Below are 19,758 nucleotides of genomic sequence, written 5' to 3'. Positions count from 1 at the left end.
GATTTTTTGCAAATTTTATGTTTGATGAAAGTTTTGTTTTCATCAGTCCTTCTTGCCATGAACATATTTTTGGCTAAACTAAAAAAGTAAAAAATACTTAAACCTAATATTTTATTAAACATCTTTTAATTATATTAATTTAAAGTAATCTGTAAGGGGCAGTAGATGGGCTGGGAATCCATGCATAGTCCATGATCTGTGTTGTTTCTAGATGTGTGTGTTTATGTGTGTGCATGTAGGACCTGGTATTGGCAATTATCTGTTGGCTCATTACTGAAGTAGAAGGAGTAATAAAGTAAACTATGCACATATGCAGCCACTGCCCTTTTGTATTCCATGTTGTGGAGCATTTACGATGTCCAAGAGAAATAATATATAGATAGCTTCCTAGGGAGAATATAAGAGACTGACCTTGTTTTTTGCATTCTGTTTCTCTACATTTCTATAAATTGTTCATCTTCACCTGTAGATATCATATCTAATAATTCCCTAGCCTTACATATTTCCATTCTTTTATTTTCCATGCATTATTTCATATGTGTACTAATCTAGAGTTAAATTGCTAACGTCTGAAGTAAACACTTGAAATGACTCTTCTCCAGTGATTGTTCTAAGCCAGTTTTTGAAAACCAACTTGACATGGGTCAGGGAAAGAAGAATTTACTACCACTGATGACATTTGAAGAGAATGGAAGAAAAGTCATATTTAAATCACAAAACTGTGAATATGTACTAAGGGAATAACAAATTTGGTCAGGACCTTTAACTACAGAATAATTTATAAGAAATAGAATTATTTACAGAGGTATAACAAAATCTGTTTGTCAAATCTAAGCATTTTTAATGTTACATTTCACTGTTGGCCTTTTCTCTTGTCATAAGGAAAAATAAAGATTGTTAGTTGACATTAGAGAACAAACATTGCTGACATTTGTATCTATCTAATAATGGTATAGAAATTTAATTAGGAGCATGACAATTTTTTTTTAATGTGGTAAGTGTAACAAAAGGAGTACTTTAATAAAAATAATGCCAAGAAATGCATAATAAAATACCTAGCATGTACTTATATGTATATAAATAATTTATATACTTTTAATAAAGAAAAACATACTTTAACAATCGTATATTACAGCATTTTAATTTGAAGCTATTATCTTCTGACAGGCAAAAATGTTAGCATATATCTCTGGGGATACATCAATATTTGGAATAATTTGGCTCCTATTTCAGGATTAATTAGCGAATCTATTATAAATGTCTATTGTATAAATCCAGCTATGAGAAATTCAAATACATAAGTAAATAATTAAAATTAATTTTAAAATAGCTTAAAATTTTTAATGTATTTAAAAAAATAGTAGTTTGAGAATCTGTGTTTTTTTCAAAGAGGGAAGCAGAAGGGCATAGTTTCTGCCAGCGTTCAACACCCTTATTCATGGATACGTAGGTGGGCAAAAAAATTTTAACTTTTTAATCTCACCTTTTTGTATGTGACATTTTGCTACTTCTAAGAATCAACTTTAAAAAAATGAACTCTAGACGTTGGATATTTTATAGTCTTTTGTCTTTTGCTGATACTGGGGGCATTAGCAAATACTGTGGTATGCATTCTATTTATTTTCAGAGGCAACATCTGAGGAAATAGGAAGGATGATTACAATGTTGCAATAGCTTCTGTCTTGAGGCTGTTGAGTATGCTCAAAAACGTCAGTGGAACCCTTTTTGTTTTAATTCCTGATTATGGGTAAAAGAAGAGATGTGATTTGAAAAAGTCTTAGAAGGGAAAAAGACACACTGGAATTAACTTAAATCAAATAGTCTACGCTGATCCACTCCAGTGCTATGCACTCTTCCAGAATTTCAGCCACTATGGAGTACCTTTCCTATGTTCCTTTATTTCCCTTTACTCACTACAAATCCAAGTAGTTCTTCTGTTTGATTTTGAAGCTATCAACTCACAACTCGCTTTTGTGATTTTTTTGTGTTAGCACTTTTGCAAAAGCATAAGAAGTAAACCCTTGATGCATATGTCAAGAATATAATTTCTGATTAAAAAGCAACTAGATAAGCAAAACAAAATCAGAAATCAAAGGAATGGAGAAAATAAATAATGCATTTGATCACATATGCTTTAGAAAGACTAGACCTGAGTTTAAAATTAGCACTTCACAGATCAATGATATTCTCAAGTTCCTTTACTAAAATATATTAAAACAGTGAAAAAAAAAACAATTTAGATGTAAAAATGTGAGCTTTATAGCATTATTTCTCAGTTTTTAATACACGTAATTATATATACTCTCATACTTGAATGATAGGGGAAAAGAATTGGCCAAGTTAAAGACATCAACTTATCATATATCAGCTACCAAAATATTATTTTAATTATTCTTAAAATTCCTGGAGGACACATTTGAAATGTTCCCAGTCCTGCCTTATATAACTCAGAAAACACAGACTCAACATGACTTTCAAGGACAACTCTGAATGTTAATGTTTCCATTTTTGGCCTCATGGCAGAAAGAGTTTTATTAACCAGTGTAAGCTCTGGAATGTCAGAGGCATGATAGGCAGTATAGACTCCACACACAAAATAAATGCAGAGTCATTTTATTCTAAATTGCTTTACTTGAAAATATAGCATAAAACTCTAGAGAGAGAAACTAAAAGTAAGTGATTTTATAGTGCTCTGAAAATGAAAGAGACTCAAAAAATGAAAGTCCTAGGGTAAAAATGTGCATGCATTTGAGTTTGTGGTGTGACCAATCCCAATAAATTCCCTTACATCCACCACAGGGCATGCATAACTAAGAGCTACTATGGTAGGTACCAAGCATCATTGTTTCCCAGGCAGGGAGTGCCGATTGTCCAGAAAATAACAGATCTTGTCCCAAACCTGCTCCTCCATTCTCATAGTATACAATAAAGTATTTCAGGGAGCAAACTAAATGGTCAGACATTTCGCATATGCATTTAGGGATTTTTTTAATAACCGTTAGTGTAACGTGACAAGGTCCTGGAGGCATTGGAGCATCCTTCCCTGTTGACTTCTTCTATATTTCCTCTCTATTTATTTTATTACTCGGTTTACCCTGTTTATCTTTACCAAAAAAAACCCTTGTACACTATGATGTTTGAAAGATTAAAATACTGTTCTGTGGTTATATGTGATGTCAGTGTAATTATGATTACAGTTTAAAAAAATGAATCCCCCCTTTTAGATTGTAATCTTTATCCACATTCATCTGTGTGTATTGCCCTTATCCCTCCACCTGGCACCATTCATTCAAAAAGTTTATTGATCTTCAGTTGCTTGGAGTCTGTAGTGAGAAGGACAAGGGACATGTCTGTTCTAGTGGCTCTTCTATTCCAGTAAGTAGAGACAGACAATAAATGACTAAGCTAATATACAAGAAAATACTGAGTTGTGAAATTGTTGTATTAAAAAAATTACAGAGGTTGAGAGTAAATGAGAAGGAAATGTACATAGCATCTTCATGAAAAGCCTCTCTGGGCAAGTGACACTTAAAATGAGTCTTGAACATTAAGAAGGAGACGTTGTTTAGAGAGATGGAGGGATAACGCTTTAGGTGAAGCCAAGGACTTGACACATGATGGAAGAGAAGACTATTGTGGCTGAAACATAGTATCAGAGGGCAAGAATGGTATGCAACTAGATTAGAGAGCTAGGCAGGTACTATACTGTTTAAGGAGATAAATAATTTGTATTTTCCCTCTTAATGAAGTGTGACGCCATTGGTTTTTATACAGAGGATTGACATCTGATTTGTAGTTGAGCAGACGAGAAGGAACCAGTAAAGGAGTTAAAAAGCAGGACTCAGTGAGGTGCAAGGATAATCACGGAAGAGTGATACATGGCACTCACGAGAAGAGAATGAAAGAAGAATGGATTTGAGGATCTTGAGGTTGATGGCAACCTTTACAGGAGATGTTTCGATGGGATAGTTGGCAAAGAGAATAGTAGGGTAAGGAAATGGAAAGAGTAAGTGTAGACAACGAAATATTTTTCAGTGAAGAGGAAAAAAAATGATAAAGCAGTAGTAGAAAGGGTTTGTTGGGTCAAGAGAGTTTGTTTTGTGTGTGTTGATAAGGGAGAACTTCAGTAGAGAGGGAGACAATGACGATGCCAGAGGCAGCTGGTAATTTTAGGAGAAAAGTCCTTCAAAAAATGAGTGAAGGTGGGATAAGGTGTAGAACATCCTACCATACCTTTCTCAACAGATGTTCCCTCTGTATTTCCAACAGTTGACAGTAAATGTATGCCAATTTTGCTGAGCACCATAGCAGAAAATATGTTTGGAATGGTTCTTGTTTAAGAAAACATTACCTTACCTAAAAGATGACACACAAATCCCACACAGTTGGGGAGAAATGTTTTTGGCATTCAGTTCAGGGAACTATTATTTTAATTACCTTTATTATTTTTATTTTTGTTTTTATTTTTATCTTTCAGGTGCTTCAAGAAGACCTAGAACAGGAACAAGTCAGGGTCAATTCTCTCACTCACATGGTGGTGGTGGTCGATGAATCTGGTGGAGACCAAGCAACTGCTGCTTTGGAAGAACAGCTTAAGGTCAGGTTATTTTTCTTTAATACACTAATGTTATCATTCAAAATAATTAACTGCAACTCAGAAAATATTTAGAAAATTTATAATGTAATTTGTATATTACACATATTTACAATGGAGTGTATTAATTTAAACTAATTCAAATTATGTCCCTTTTGTGCACATTTCCCTTTCATTAACTATGCACTGTTCACAATATTATATAATAAAAAAAAAAACCTGCATTCATGTATTTCCCCCAAGGCTGTTTTTAAAAAAAATTGTAATTGAATAATATGTATTAGAGAAGTGGTCAGAAGATATTACTTATGCCCTCTTCAGAAGTCAAGCGGGGTTGCCTGGGTGGCTCAGTGGGTTAAGCATCCAACTTCAGCTCAGGTCATGATCTCACTGTTTGTGGGTTTGAGCCCTGGACTTTTGTGTCCACAGTGCAAAGCCTGCTTTGGATTCTGTCTCCCTCCCTCTCTGCCCCTCCTCAACTCATGTACACACACACACACACACACACACACACACACACACACACACACACACAGTCTGTCTCTCTCTCTCAAAAATAAACATTAATAAAAAATAACCTACAGCTGGGAAGAGGACAAAACTAAAAAACACACACACAAGGATTCAATCAAATAATGAGAAATTGAACACCTTCAGTATATTTTTTTTTCCTAGAAAACTTCAGTTATAGTCTTGATGAGGGCATAGAAGGGTATTTAAGTTTTGGAAGTTTTATTGGAGAAGCAAGCCCTCATTCAACTTGAGTCATAGTAATTGTGTGCTTGGGAATATAACCAGTACATAGTAACAAAGGGTAAGGTGGGTGTTTTTGTATTTTTATCTTTTCTTCCTAATTGGGAACAATGATGTTTTATTGTAAAAAAAAAGAAAAAGAAAAAGAAAGAAAAGAGAACATTTTCAATGAAGCAATATGTACATATACCAAAACATCAGCATTAAGGAAAAATAGAACAATTTATTGTTCTGATTGTGATACATACATTTATATATATATATATATATATATATATATATATGCATACACACACACAGAACTGCAAATAATACTTGAGGCATTCATTGTACCCGTGAAATCATGAAATCCCTGCCTTTTCTATGTGATTGTTAGGGGCCAATAGTCTGACATGTCTAAGGATCCAATCAGTGTGGGCTTAAATAGCTTTATCAGCCCAAGGTTGTTCTAAACATCATTTCTCTTACCTAACCTGTAACACAGTTTCTTACAGCCTTATCTCTGTTTTCTTCTCTTTTTGTGTGAATTGTATTTTTTTATCCCAGGAAAATGTCATTTCCTCAGGTTACTGCTTTAGACTGCCAGTCTTTAACAATGTTATCTTCCTCTCTATCATTAAATGACAAAAAGGAAATTCTTGAACTGCTACAACCGAGCATTTGACCTATATTAGTCACCCATGTTAAATGCTTATGATTCAGTGAAATTGCGGTGATTACAGATGTAGAAAGGCTTGTGACACCTGATATTATAATATATCATCATATATATGATCACATATGTCGTATACACACACCACTTGTGACCAGCTAAAGGATTGTATTGATAGGCCACTGCTGTGACCATTGGAAAGAATTCCATAGTTCTGATAAAACAGCGTTGTAACTAATTATATATAGATGGGTAAAAATGTAATACTCAGCGTTCCTCAGAAATTTTCAGAGACAATAAAAGAAGGCTAGGGGGCAGAGTTGGGAGGGTGACAGGTTAAAAAAAAATTAAGGCACCCATTTTTCTAAGTCATAGACTATTTCTAGTTAAAACAACTGAAAGACATCCATTTTGGTATTACTAGACCTAATGCAACTAGCTTTAGAATATAATCTTTCCACCTTGATGTCCGTGAGGCTAGACCACCTTGAAGAACAATCCATAGCACTCACAGATGTTGACTGAATTGGATCTTAACTAGGATCATTTGAGTTGTGTCCCTCAGGTTTTCTCTATTTATTATCCTATGTGCTTTCTTTTTTGCCTTATTTTCTGTCTTTATTTCTTCGGCCCAGAGATACCTCCTGAGATAGCTGTGCATATATTTGCTACTCCTAAATTATATAGACCCCCTCTGCATTTGTCCGTGATCACCTCCCAGTAATTAGTGTTGACTACTGCCTCCAAACCTCCTCTTTTCCCCTCAACGCCCTTTTCCCTTTTGATATCCTAATTTCTCTCTACATTTCCGTTACTGTGTCCTGATTTGTAGCTAATCTAGACTAGTATCTAAGAGGGCAGAGTTGGAAGGAATTCTGTGGTGAGAATGCCTCAGCTTTAATGTTTCTTTCTTCTCATTCTGTCACTTTCCTCAGTGCTAGAGGAAACCATGCTTGAATTCTATGCCTTATTTAACCTTTGGTTTGAATTACTCTGGAATGCTGGGCTCCCATTAGACTTGAAATTTTCATGATTCTCTCTTAGGTTCTTTGCACGTGATATGATCTGCTCTTAAACTAGTTGAATTTTTAAAAGGAAGGGGGAGAGGAAGAGAAGTGGGCAGAGAAGGAGGAAGAGAGAAATAATAAAGGATAAAAAGATAAATACAAGAGGCACTTTAACAGCAGCACAGGTATTCTCTGCACGTAATAAGAATTCCATGTGTGCTTCAGAAAACGTGGACTATTATTATGTTTTGTGCTGCGCCCAGAGGAATTCTGTTAGAATGGGAAGAATTTTAAGAGAGAAAAACAAGTATATGGACTCCATATAAGGGGGAACAAACCTGGCAGGGATCTGAGAAGAATCCTTGAGGGCTTTCACTGGAGCTAGGTCTGGTCCATAGTTTATTCGCCTAGACTTGTTAGTGTTGCATGTTTATTCCACAGCTCTTTTCTCCACCATTACAATGCCTTAATCTCTTTCATTCCAGTGTGCTCAAGCACCATCCAGAGCCTCCAAATAGATACCCAGTGGTCTTCAGTTAAGAGATGTAGATGGGGCAAACTAGAAAGAGAAGTCTTTGATTTAGTGTAATAAGAGAGGGACGTGTTCTTATCATTTTGAGTTAGTGCTCTGAAAATACTCCTCGTAGAATATTTTTTACGTGTGTTGACTTAATTCTATGAACTGTATTGTAAGTTAGAGTTTGTCTAACTTTAAAAGAGTTTTAGAAGTCTTTCTGTTAAAAGATTTGAAGAAAAACAAAGTTAGGTCAGAACACATGCTTAGGGATTCTAAAAGTACAGTCTGTTGTAAATTAATTTGATTCTCTCTCAGAGGTTCAACTTGTCCCTCAGCAATGTCACCACAGGTCATAAACTCGTCCTTCACTTTTGAGGGTTCTGGGATATCAATGCACAGAGAGTCTGATTTGTAAGCAGTGATGCCATTTAACTGATTTTAAATACCTTGGCTAAATAACTGAGATTAGTAATTTATGTACAATATTCAGTCCTGGAGGACTTTATTACATCTCCTTCTAAAGTATCTGCCTCCCATTTTTCTTTTCTTTTCTTTTTTTTTTAAGCGAGTACTTGCTATGTTCTTGCTATGTCTCAGGGATTGTGCTGGGTAACAGAGGTAAAAGAGTGAACAAAAAGAGAATTTGTCATTACCTTCCTAGGTCAGGAGTGAGTAATCTGTGAGCCTGCTGCCTTATGTGGAACCTAGAAACAACGGTAGCCATTTCTGAGGCTCTTTCTTTGAAATCAAGCGCTGATTCCTTCCATCGGTGGTCACCATGGTAGGCATGGTGACTGCTCTCTTGTGTCTTGCACTCTAGCAGAGGAAATAGACATGAATCAAATATTTACAAAAGTGAGTGAATATTTAAAAACAGACACACCTTATTTATATGAAGGGAAGGAATAAGGTTTTGTAATAACACACTAATCTGACTTGAACTGATATTTGAAGGCAAGGAATGATTCCCTAGCAAAGTATTTAAGCTAGGGTCTAAAGGATATGTTTCAAGTGTGTGTAAAGGGGATTGGTGGAGGCAGGTAGTTTCCAGGAAGGGGAAGCGGTAAATCAAGTGAGCCTGGCACCTTCAAGGAACTGAAAAAAAAAAAACAAACAAATTTGGCTACAACACTGAGGTTCAGAAGAGTGATGCTAGAGGAGGCTTACCAGGTAAAAGGGGCTTGGAGCTTAGTTATTTACCTAAGCATTAGAACTATTGTCTGATGCTAAACTCCACCAAAATTCCATCAATAAACATGTATTGAGCAGCAGCTCTCTGCTTAGATGACAGTTGGGACTACAGTGGGTGGGATGGGCAGCGGCAAATGTCTTGGCACCTGCTGTCCTGGACCTGCACCAATTAGATGCAATGAAATGTAATATTATGGCCGTGAAGAGTTAGTTCACTGGCACAAAAACATACATTGCTAGATGACCTATTTTACTCTAGAGGGTCAGGAAAGTGGAAGCTAAATTAGGCAACAGTCAAGGGTAGGGAAGTGTTCTGTGTGGAAGAACAGTATTCATTCAACAACCATGTCTTGAGTGCTGCTAGCTGCCAGCCAAGTCTAAGCTTTGTGGTTAAGTATGGGCAAATCATAGATTGTTTCTCTATGAAGCTTACATTATAAGCACATGCTATAATAAATCAGCAAGTTTTATACTATGAAAAAGGTGGTAACTATAAAGAAAAAATACACTGGGGAAGGGAGCAGTTTTACATGGGAGTGGTCAGGGGATGCTTCCTTGCAAAGGTGGCCTTTAAGTAGAAACTAAAACAAAGCAAGGGAGGTGTTTTTTTTTAACTGTATGATTTCACTCATATTGGAAATTTTTATATTAAATATAATTTATTGTCAAATTGCTTTCCATACAACACCCAGTACTCATCCCAACAGGTGCCCTCCTCAATAGCCATCACCCACTTTCCCCTCTCCCCCACCCCCCATCAACCCTCAGTTTGTTCTCTGTATTTAAGAGTCTCTTATGGTTTGCCTCCCTACCTCTCTGTAACTTTTTCCCCCCTTCCTCTCCCCCATGGTCTTCTGTTAAGTTTCTCAAGATCCACATAAGAGTGAAAACGTGGTATCTGTCTTTATATGCCTGACTTATTTCACTTGGCATAATACCCTCCAGTTCCATCCATGTTGCTGCAAATGGCCAGATTTCATTCTTTCTCATTGCCAAGTAGTATTCCATTGTATACATAAACCACATCTTCTTCATCCTTTCGTCAGTTGGTGGACATTTAGGCTCTTTCCATAATTTGGCTATTGTTGAAAGTGCTGCTATAAACTTTGGGGTACATGTGCCCCTATGCATCAGCACTCCTGTATCCCTTGTGTAAATTCTGATATGTCATTTGCAAATATCTTTTCCCATTCCGTTGGTTGCCTTTTAGTTTTGTTGATTGTTTCCTTTGCAGTGCAGATGCTTTTTATCTTGACGAGGTCCCAATAGTTCATTTTGCCTTTAATTCCCTTGCCTTTGGAGATGTGTCGAGTAAGAAATTGCTGTGGCTGAGGTCAGAGAGGTTTTTTTTCCTGCTTTCTCCTCTAGCATTTTGATGGTTTCCTGTCTCACATTCAGGTCCTTCATCCATTGTGAGTTTAGTTTTGTGAATGGTTTAAGTGATCTAGTTTCATTCTTCTGCATGTTGCTGTCCAGTTCTCCCAGCACCATTTGTTAAAGAGACTTTTTTCCTTTGGATACTCTTTCCTGCTTTGTCAAAGATTAGTTGGCCATACATTTGTGGGTCCAATTCTGGGGTCTCTCTCGTATTCCGTTGGTCTCTGTGTCTGTTTTTGTGCCAATACCATACTGTATTGATGACTACTGCTTTGTAGTAGAGGCTAAAGTCTGGGATTGTGATGCCTGCGAGGGAGGTGATTTGAAGGTACACAGGTCCTTAGGAGCCTTTTGCATTTGAACGCTGGAGAAAGACTATAAATGGAGCACAAATAACACCTATTGTTCTAGGGAGGTTTCTAGTAAAAAAGGAACCAGAAACATAGGCCTCTAGTCTATATAAATTGTTCTAATGAAAACATCTTCCAGAGAAAAGGCAGTGATTGAAGTCCCATTTGTAGATGTTCCTCTATACACATCGCCATTTGAGAATCCTACTAGATGTGTTAGTATTGTCTAAGGCACAGACCCAGGTGAGTTTCTGGCATATAAAAGTAGTTTGGAATATTTTGTTCAATGACCTTCATTTTAAAGTTACTGCCTACTATTTTGGAGAATTGAAGGTGTATCAAAAGAGTGTATACAGACAAGCATCCTTTTCTGAAGAAGAATAACCTAGAAAATACAATTTTGGAACAAATTATCAAATATATCCATGCTAATTTTCTTGCTCATCTGATGGAGTTACTAAACTTATTTATTGCATGAAATAATCGTTTTTGAAGATAAGGTCTCTGAGAGTTAAAATACATTCACTATAATGAAGACATGAAAAGCAATTTAATACCAGATGACATTGAACAATTTATACAAATATGTGGTATTATTAAGACAGATTTTTGGTGAACTTATTAAGTTGGTTGATCCAGTGGAGTGGAATTAATATCAATTATTTGGATTTACGTAAAAGATTTTGCAAAGCCTTCCATGATATGTCTCTGGATAGATAAGGTCAGCCTTCTTGTCCCTATATGGGCTGGTGGAGAATGTCTGTGTTTTAATATATTCTTTCCTGGTACCTGATTTATTTGCCAGAGAATTGGACTGAAAATGATTGGATTCCTTTATTTATCCTGCAGTGTCAGAAAATTTGGGGGAAAGAAGCCATTTGAGGAGTTAGCTGGGACACTGTGTACATTTTACCCAAACTGGAGTGGTTAATGGATGATTTCTTCTCCCACATGACTTTAGAAGATTTATAACAATGTCATGTAAAGTTAGAATGTCACATTCAAATGTCGTATACTTGTCTTTCATGTTTTAAATCAGAAAGGGTATGTTTATTGTTTGAATTGTTGCTGCTTGTGAAAAGTAATATCATTAAATCAGTTAAGTTTTTGATGAGGAAGGTCTCGCTTCCCGTCCATACATGTAAGTGTATATATATGTGTGTAAGTATATATAACTATACAAATGTACATTTATGTACATTTACATTTTCTTTAATACACACATACACATGCCTGTGTGTACATATATGGAGAGAGAGATAGACACTTCTTGGGCACAAGATTAATATTAAAGCAAGATAATACAGATTCTTAGTAAATTAATGCAATCCTGGACATGGTATAGTGTCTGGATTATAAGGAGTAATAATTATTATCCTGCGTTGGTTTGAATGCACTTTGTATTTTAGAATTTTAGCTGGATTTTACCAGGATGGTGGCATCCTCTAAAGAATGTTTATAGAACCAGGGATTCTTTAATTTTAAGAACAGCCTAAGCAGAGATAAGGGATACATATTGTCTTGTAGAAAGAGGAAGGCTTTTCTCTGTATTGCTTCAGAAGGTTGTATCAAAAATAAACAGAGGTTGATAAGCCTGGTTGTCTTCTGCCCAGATCTCCTTCCTGAGCCCAATTTCTTCTATCCCACTTTGTTCTGGATAGATCCAACTTGAAATCCAAAATGCATCTCAGGCTCAATAAGGTAAAAATTAACTCTTTGTTCTCTATGTCTTTCTAAACTTGCTTCCTTGACTGACTTCCCCATTTTTGTTATTACATGGCCATTCACCATGTCACCTGTACCAAAAACCTGGAATCATCCAGACTCGTCCCTTTTCTTTCCCTGTGAGCCCCTGGCATGTCAGCAGTCACAGAATTTCTTCCTTGCCTCTCATAGTCATTATTTCATATTTGTTCCCCTCACTGTTTACCCAAGGTAAAGTCCTTTCCTGAATTCTTACCTCTCTTTAATCCAGTTTCTGCATTAAAGTCAGTATTGGCTCTCAGAAGCCTTTTGTTACAGTTTCTCCTCTATTTAAAATCCTTTGTTGCTTTCTATTCTCGATAGAGTCTGATCACTTAGGCCTGCAATGATTTTTATTGTCTGATCCTTTCCTGTCTCTCAGTATGTGTCTCCTATTAGCCCCCACATATCCCTTCACCTATATTCTATTTCCATAAGCCATTTCCGCTACTCTCTGTGTCACTGTCCTTGTACATGCTATTCCTGTTGCTCACAGTACTCCTATTGGTCATCTAGTATGAAAACTGCTTCATGTTGGGGGGCCTGGGTGGCTCAGTTGGTTGAGTGTCCCACTTCGGCTCAGGTCACGATCTCGTGGTTTGTGAGTTCGAGCCCCGCGTCGGGCTCTATGCCGACAGCTCGGAGCCTGGAGCCTGTTTCAGATTCTGTGTCTCCCTCTCTCTCTGCTCCTCCCCCGCTCACACTGTCTCTCTCTCTCTCAAAAATAAATAAACTTAAAAAAAAAACTGCATCATGTAGAAAACTCAGTTTGAATTTTTCTCCATGAGGCGTTTTTTTTTTTTTTCTACTTGGTGATGAGTACTCCATTTTTTAAGCCATCGTGTATCATAACTATGTGTCTGTTGTTTGGAAGGAAAATAGTCTGCCGGAAAGTAGTTGTTCAGAAGGGCTATCATGACCTCTTCCCTATCTGGGCTTGGAAATGGGTTTGCAATTAAAAGTATTTACTGTGCATACCTTTGGGATAATTTGGGGAGGGAAAAAGTCTATGGAATGCTAAAGCCTGTAGAATTGAGAAATGGAGATTATTTGTGAAGAAGAGTATGGATGAAAATAGTTTTGATATTTCTCTATAGTTTCTAATTCTTCACTTGGTGAATAAATAGCATGTTAAAAAAAAACTTTAAATGTAATGGAAATAGTTTCACTAAACCCAAGTATAAACAATTGTTGCCCAAGAAGCAATAATTATAATTATTATCACTTTTGTGTGCTCATCATTTTCTAAAAATTTTACATACTTTGTATGAAATGCTATCCCTATTTCACAAATGAAAAATCCAATGCTTAATGAAGTTAAATCCAAGTTCATATAGCTTTCAAATCACAGAGATGGGACTGGTACCCAGATCTGTGTGATTTCTCCTAATCTCTCAATTTCACAGAAGAAAATTACTATGTGACCTTGAGAAAATAATTACAGGGGATATATATGCAAGTATATTGGAATAGTAACATTCCTTATGAATATTATGAATATAAGTGTATATGTATGAATATACTGGAATGATCATTTTCTTTATGAATATAATTCTGATATGGTCTAAAGGGAATTCTGGCCTTTTTGGTCTATGAAGGAAATCTAAACTTCACATTATGGCACAGAATCATTTATTTATTTTTTTTATCAGAGCACCCAGAAAAGAACACAAACCATAATTTTAGGTTGAAGACTCACAAAGGTAACATACATGTAGTTCCACACCCAGATAAAAAGATAATCTGCTGCCAACAATGCAGACACTCCTGTTAAGTCCTATCCTAGTAGTCATAAACTTCTCACAGCTCTTCACAGTTGACCTCTATCCTGATTTATAATACCTCAGAATCGTTTTATTTTTAACTTAATGTAAATGCAAATGCATAATATATAGGTTGTAACCACCTTTTTTTTTGCTCAATGTTATATTTATAAGATACCTCCATTATGCATATAGTAGTAGTTCATTAATTTTCATGGCTGGATAATATTCCTTCTTGTGAATATACAGTTTAATTTTAAGTTCTGTTTAGAAAATTTGGGCTCTTTCCAGTTGGGGGTCATTATGAATAATGCTGCTATGAACATAACTGCACATATATTTTGGGGAATATATGTATGCTTTTTTATTGGCTATATACCTAAGATTAGAATTCCTAGATCATTGGATATATGCATATTTAGCTTTACAGGCATTCACAAGTGTTTTCCAAAGTTGATGTATAAATTTTTACTGTCATCAGTAGTGAATCAAGGTAAAAATTGCTTCATATCCTCTTCATTACTTGCTATTGTCACATTTTTAATTTGAGCTTTTATGGTGGTTTTATAATGGCATCTCTTGTTTTCATTTAGCATGTAGTGATGACTAATGAGATTAAAAGCGCTATTAACAGCTGTTTTATTGGCTATTTGAAATACCTAGTTTTTGAAAAGCCTATTTGTTGGATTATCTGTATTTCCCTTCGTGATTTGTTGTAGTTATTTAAAGTATATACATTCTGGGTTTTGATTGTTTATTGATTATATTAACCATTTCAGTTTTTTTTTTTTTTTTTTTTTGCTTTCACTGGGCACCTTACCCTTTTACTTTTTAATGATATCTTTTTTAATAAACAGAAGTTTTAAGTTCAGTGTACTCTACTTGAGTATTTTCTGTTATGGTTAGTATATTTTTGTCCTGAGTTTAAAAATAAAATTTCTTACTCTCTGACCCAAAGTATACTCTCCTGGATTGTCATACAGGGACCTAATTGCTTTACCTTTCATATTACAATCCATCTAGTATTTCTGGTGTGAAAAAGAGATGAATGTCCATTTTTTCTCATTTAGATAAAGTTAAAATAGCAAATTTATTGCGAAGACCATCCTATCCTTAATGTTCTACATTGGCACTTTTAATCAAATGCTTATACATATACGGGTCACTATATGTATTCATATATCTATGTATTCATATATCTATCTATCTATCTATCTATCTATATGAACTCCAATAAAGTTTCATTTGTACATTTGCCTACAGTTAGGCTGATACCACACTGTTTTAATTACTGTGGCTTTATGATAAATTTTGACATCTGGTGGTATTGTAAAAGAAAAATTGAACCAGTTGGTAAAACAGGCAAGGGAGAATTTATTCAAGGCTATTGCAGTTAGGAATCAAGACTATTGTAATAGGGAAGAGATTGCACTCAGGTCCACTGAACCAAAGGCAGACGAGTTTGTTAAGTGCTGCAATGAGCTGGCGTAAAACCATTGGAGAAACTTTATGGGGTTGGGTAGTCAATATATTTATGCCATCTGTGTTTGCTAATTGTGCCTTATCAGAGTTAGGTTCCTAGCCTCCCAGAGATTGGGAGACAGGGGTACTGTCTTTCTTGATAATTACATTTCAAAAAGATAACTTTCAGGTCCTTGAGAAGGACATTCTTGGGTTGTAGCATATTTACATCTCAAAGAGCAAAGAAAAATTTACAGTTCAAAATTCTCTAAATTAAGTGCTCTAAGAAAAACAAGGTCAGAGGCTTGTAGCCAAAGTTTAGTCAAGATGAAGGAAACACTAAATCTACCTTGGCCAATGTAAGCACTTCATGTTTGTTTTCTCCTTTCAAAAAATTATTGTGGCTATTTTTATTCACATTTTCTTAAAGATTTTAGAATCAGCTTGTCTGCCCCCACCAAAACAAAACAAAACAAAAACTCTTCTATGATTTTAATTGGGTTTATTGACTATATAGATTAATTTATAGTGGATTAGTATCTTTATTATGTAAAGTATTTCATTTCATGAATGTGGAGTAGCCTTTCATTTATTTAGGCCTTTATTTTCTCTCAGTAATGTTACACAGTTTCCAGGATAGTGGATCTTAGACTTTTTATGAGATTTAATCATTTTCTTTGATATTTTTTGATATATTTGCTGTTTTTATAAATAGTATATTTTTAAAATTTCAATTTCCATTTGTCTTTTGCTCTCTTCCCTTGTTCATTAAATCAGTTATTATTATACTGTATACTCTAGTACCGTGAGATTACTGTTGATGTGTTTCTGAAGGTGAGGCTTTTAGTAAATCACCATAATAAAGCATGATATCTCCTGTAGGTTTAGTATAGATCCTTTTTATTCCTCTTGTTCTAAAAGGCTTTGTCATTTACTGGGTGCTGAATTTTATCAAACGCTTTTTTCAGGATCACTCGAGATAATCATTTGTTTTTCTTGTTTATTCCCTTAATAGGTAAAATCACAGTGCTTCATTTTCTAGTGCTAAAATAGCTTTGCATTCCTGATGTAAACCAAACATAGATGATATGTATAATCTTTTGTCTTTGTTGTAAGATTTCTTTGCTAATATTTGCTAACATTTGATTTGGAATTTTCCCATTGGGTGCCTGTAAGATACTGGCCTATTGTTTGCCTTGTGATAGGTTGCTAGGTTTAAGCGCCTGATTGTGCAGGCGTAGAAACTTGCCATTTCTACCTGAAATTTTCTTTTTTGGGGAAGTTTTAAATGAAAGATTAAATATATTTCATAGACATAAGATTGTCTATTTTTGATTTCCACTTTTGGGTTTCACTTCCATTCTCCAGATTTTCCTTTTTTTTGGTCAGTTTGAGTAGTTTGTTTCTTTCTAGGTGTTTGTGTTTTGCCTCTAAAGTTACAAGTATGTTTATATAAAGTCCTGTTTATTCTACATGGTATTTAATAATGTTATTATTGGTTATCAATATTTGAAGTTTAGGAAATGTGATACAAAACTATGAATGTCAAGCCTTTGTGGAAAAAGCAAGTGACCTGGTGATCCTTTGCGTGTTTTCCTGACTATTAACCTCAGTAGGAATCAAATAGCTCTGGCACCTTTAGCAGGAGCTCTCCATTTAGCTACAGTCCCCATTATTGCCCATTCTCTTACAACTAGATTATTTTGTACATTTGATGACATGTATACATTAGAATTTGTGATTTCTTGAAAACATTTTTTTAAACATTTATTCACTTTTGGGAGAGAGACAGCATGAGCAGGGGAGGGGCAGAGAGAGAGGGAGACACAGAATCTGAAGCAGGCTTCAGTCTCTGAGCCCTTAGCACCTAGCCCGATGTGGGACTCGAACCCATGAACCCTGATATCTTGACCTGAGCCGAAGCCAGATTTTTAACCAACTGAGCCGCGCAGGTGCCTCAAATTTGTGATTTCTTCTAGATGGTGTATTTCAATGCCTAGAGTTAGAATGAAGCATAGAAGGCTATCTGTTTTTCCCTCACTTGATTACAAATAAGACACATGATAGATTATGCTCTTGGTTTAAAATTTTAAAGGGAAAGATTTTCAAGTCTTGTATAAAATATAAACCTTATGCTCTTGGTTTAAAATTTTAAAGGAAAAGATTTTCAACTCTTGTATAAAATATAAACCTTAATAAGCCATAGATAAAATATGAAAAACTAGTAGTTTTAGTGACATGCTGAAATGTTTTGCTGTATTCTGTATTAAAATTATATTATGCTGTAAACTTACCACGTCTGGAAGCAAAAGCTGATTTCCCATCAATGACACTCTAAATGTTTCCCGATCACAAGCATATCTATAATTTATCACAGTTGTCAGAGCATGCTCACCTTTGTTGACCTATCTGACCCTAGCTGTGACCTGGCTAGGAAGGTACCAGGGCAGTTGCTATTATCTCCATTTCACTAGTGGGAAGTCTAAACCATAACAAGATTGTTTGCTGAGAGGTGATACCTATTTGGGTAACAGTAGAATTGGGACAAGACTTTAGGCAATCTGTACTTCATGCCTAGTGATCTGTCCCCAATTCACAGATTATGCTCTAATACTGATGCCCATTGTAAGTATGAAAGATCTAGAATTTGAGGTGGAGAAGATAGGACTTCACATGTGATTCTATCTTTCTCTGCCTCTTCAAATTTACCATAGATAGCTCTGTTGTTGCTATAAATGACTGGAAGGTAGGTCTTTAATGAAGAAGAAGGCAAAAAAGTTTCTAAGACTTTTTAAGCCTAAAATGTCCCCATATTGATAACTCTAGTGGTGGTACTAAGCTTTGAGACATTTCTATACGATGTGAAATTCACATAATAACCCCTTAAGACACTAAGCACAAAGGTAAGGAGCACCCCACTTCAAGAAGTTCAGAGCCTGTGAGGTCCAAAACAATAAGCAACAGTAAAATCTTAAACTACCAAAGAATGCGCAGGAGTGTGATGAACACTGGAAAGGATGCTGGAATGCTCCTTAGGACTCCCGCTCCTTATTTTCTGGTATCCCAGCTGAATAGACTGGTGGGAGCGAGAGAGCAGAGTTTATTAAGCTGCCACAGAACATTAAATAATAGCCTGCAAATAATAACAGCATCAACAACAGGGCCTTTCCAGATTTATTCATTAGTACTTTATAAACTCATAAAAATAAATAATATATGGAACTGACTGTAATGGCACAGGGGAACATGCTTCTTCAAGTTAAAAATCTCACTATGTTTTTAGCATAATCACCAAGACAAAATTTCATTAACGAGTCAGACAGTCATATTTACCTTTGAAAAATAAGTCCTTGCAAAAGAGCACATGTTCTTGATCGGGGAGTGTGAGTATTTTCTGATTTTCTAAAAATATCTTAAGCAAATAGGGAGTTAAAATGTCACAAATGTTTTCAGATGAAATTATAATGTTATGCTTCAAATCCTTGTTAAGTGGGTTAGATAAAATGTATACTTAAGTCTAGTAAAACTTCTGTTAAAACTAAATATGAAAAGACTCAAAAAGGATTCTGCATGTGTACATCTCACTAGGTTATGTAGCACACATTATAAGGCATAATGAATGTCGCATGTTCCACTGAGTAAATGACATCGTGAAAGAACACGGACTTGTTGCCAGATGGATCTGAGGTCTGATCCCAGAAACTCAATCCTGTGGGTTCTGTGGCCTTAGGCAAGTTACTTAACTCATCTCAGTGTCTGGTTCCCCTCCCCCACTTTTTTAAAAATTCTCAAGGTAGTCAACATACATTGTAGCCTTGGTTTCAGGAGTAAAACTCAGTGATTCATCTCTTACATTTGACACCCAGTGCTCATCCCTAAGAGTGCCCTCCTTAATGCCCATCACCCACTAAACCCATCACCTCAACCACCTCCCCTCCAGCAACCCTCAGCTTGTTCTATGCATTTAAGAGTCTTGTATGGGGGCGCCGGGGTGGCTCAGTCGGTTAGGCGTCCGACTTCAGCTCAGGTCACGATCTCGCGGTCCGCGAGTTCGAGCCCCGCGTCGGGCTCTGGGCTGACGGCTCAGAGCCTGGAGCCTGCTTCCGATTCTGTGTCTCCCTCTCTCTCGGCCCCTCCCCCATTCATGCTGTGTCTCTCTCTGTCTCAAAAATAAATAAACGTTAAAAAAAAAAAATTAAAAAAAAAAAAAAGAGTCTTGTATGGTTTGCCTCTCTCTCTGTTGTTACCTTTTTTTCCCTTCCTTTCCCCAAGGATCATCTGTTAAGTTTCTCAAATTCCACGTATGAGTGAAGTCATATGATATCTATGTCTATCTCTGACTGACTTATT

At 35.9% G+C, this 19,758-nt stretch overlaps 1 protein-coding gene across 1 annotated transcript in view; it reads left to right on the top strand.

Moving 5' to 3' along the window:
* Positions 1-19,758, top strand: part of DMD (dystrophin) — a 1,614,661-nt gene that overhangs the window by 198,279 nt on the left and 1,396,624 nt on the right. Inside the window, exon 9 of the mRNA XM_042974140.1 lies at positions 4,478-4,597. Coding sequence (XP_042830074.1) covers positions 4,478-4,597 — 120 coding nt within the window. The remainder of the gene's footprint in view (positions 1-4,477; positions 4,598-19,758) is intronic.

The sequence above is a fragment of the Panthera tigris genome, chromosome X (genome assembly GCF_018350195.1).
Source record: "Panthera tigris isolate Pti1 chromosome X, P.tigris_Pti1_mat1.1, whole genome shotgun sequence".
Classification (NCBI taxonomy): Eukaryota; Metazoa; Chordata; class Mammalia; order Carnivora; family Felidae; genus Panthera; species Panthera tigris.
The sequence above is the reverse complement of the archived record's forward strand: the minus strand, read 5'-3'. Positions and strand labels throughout refer to the sequence as shown.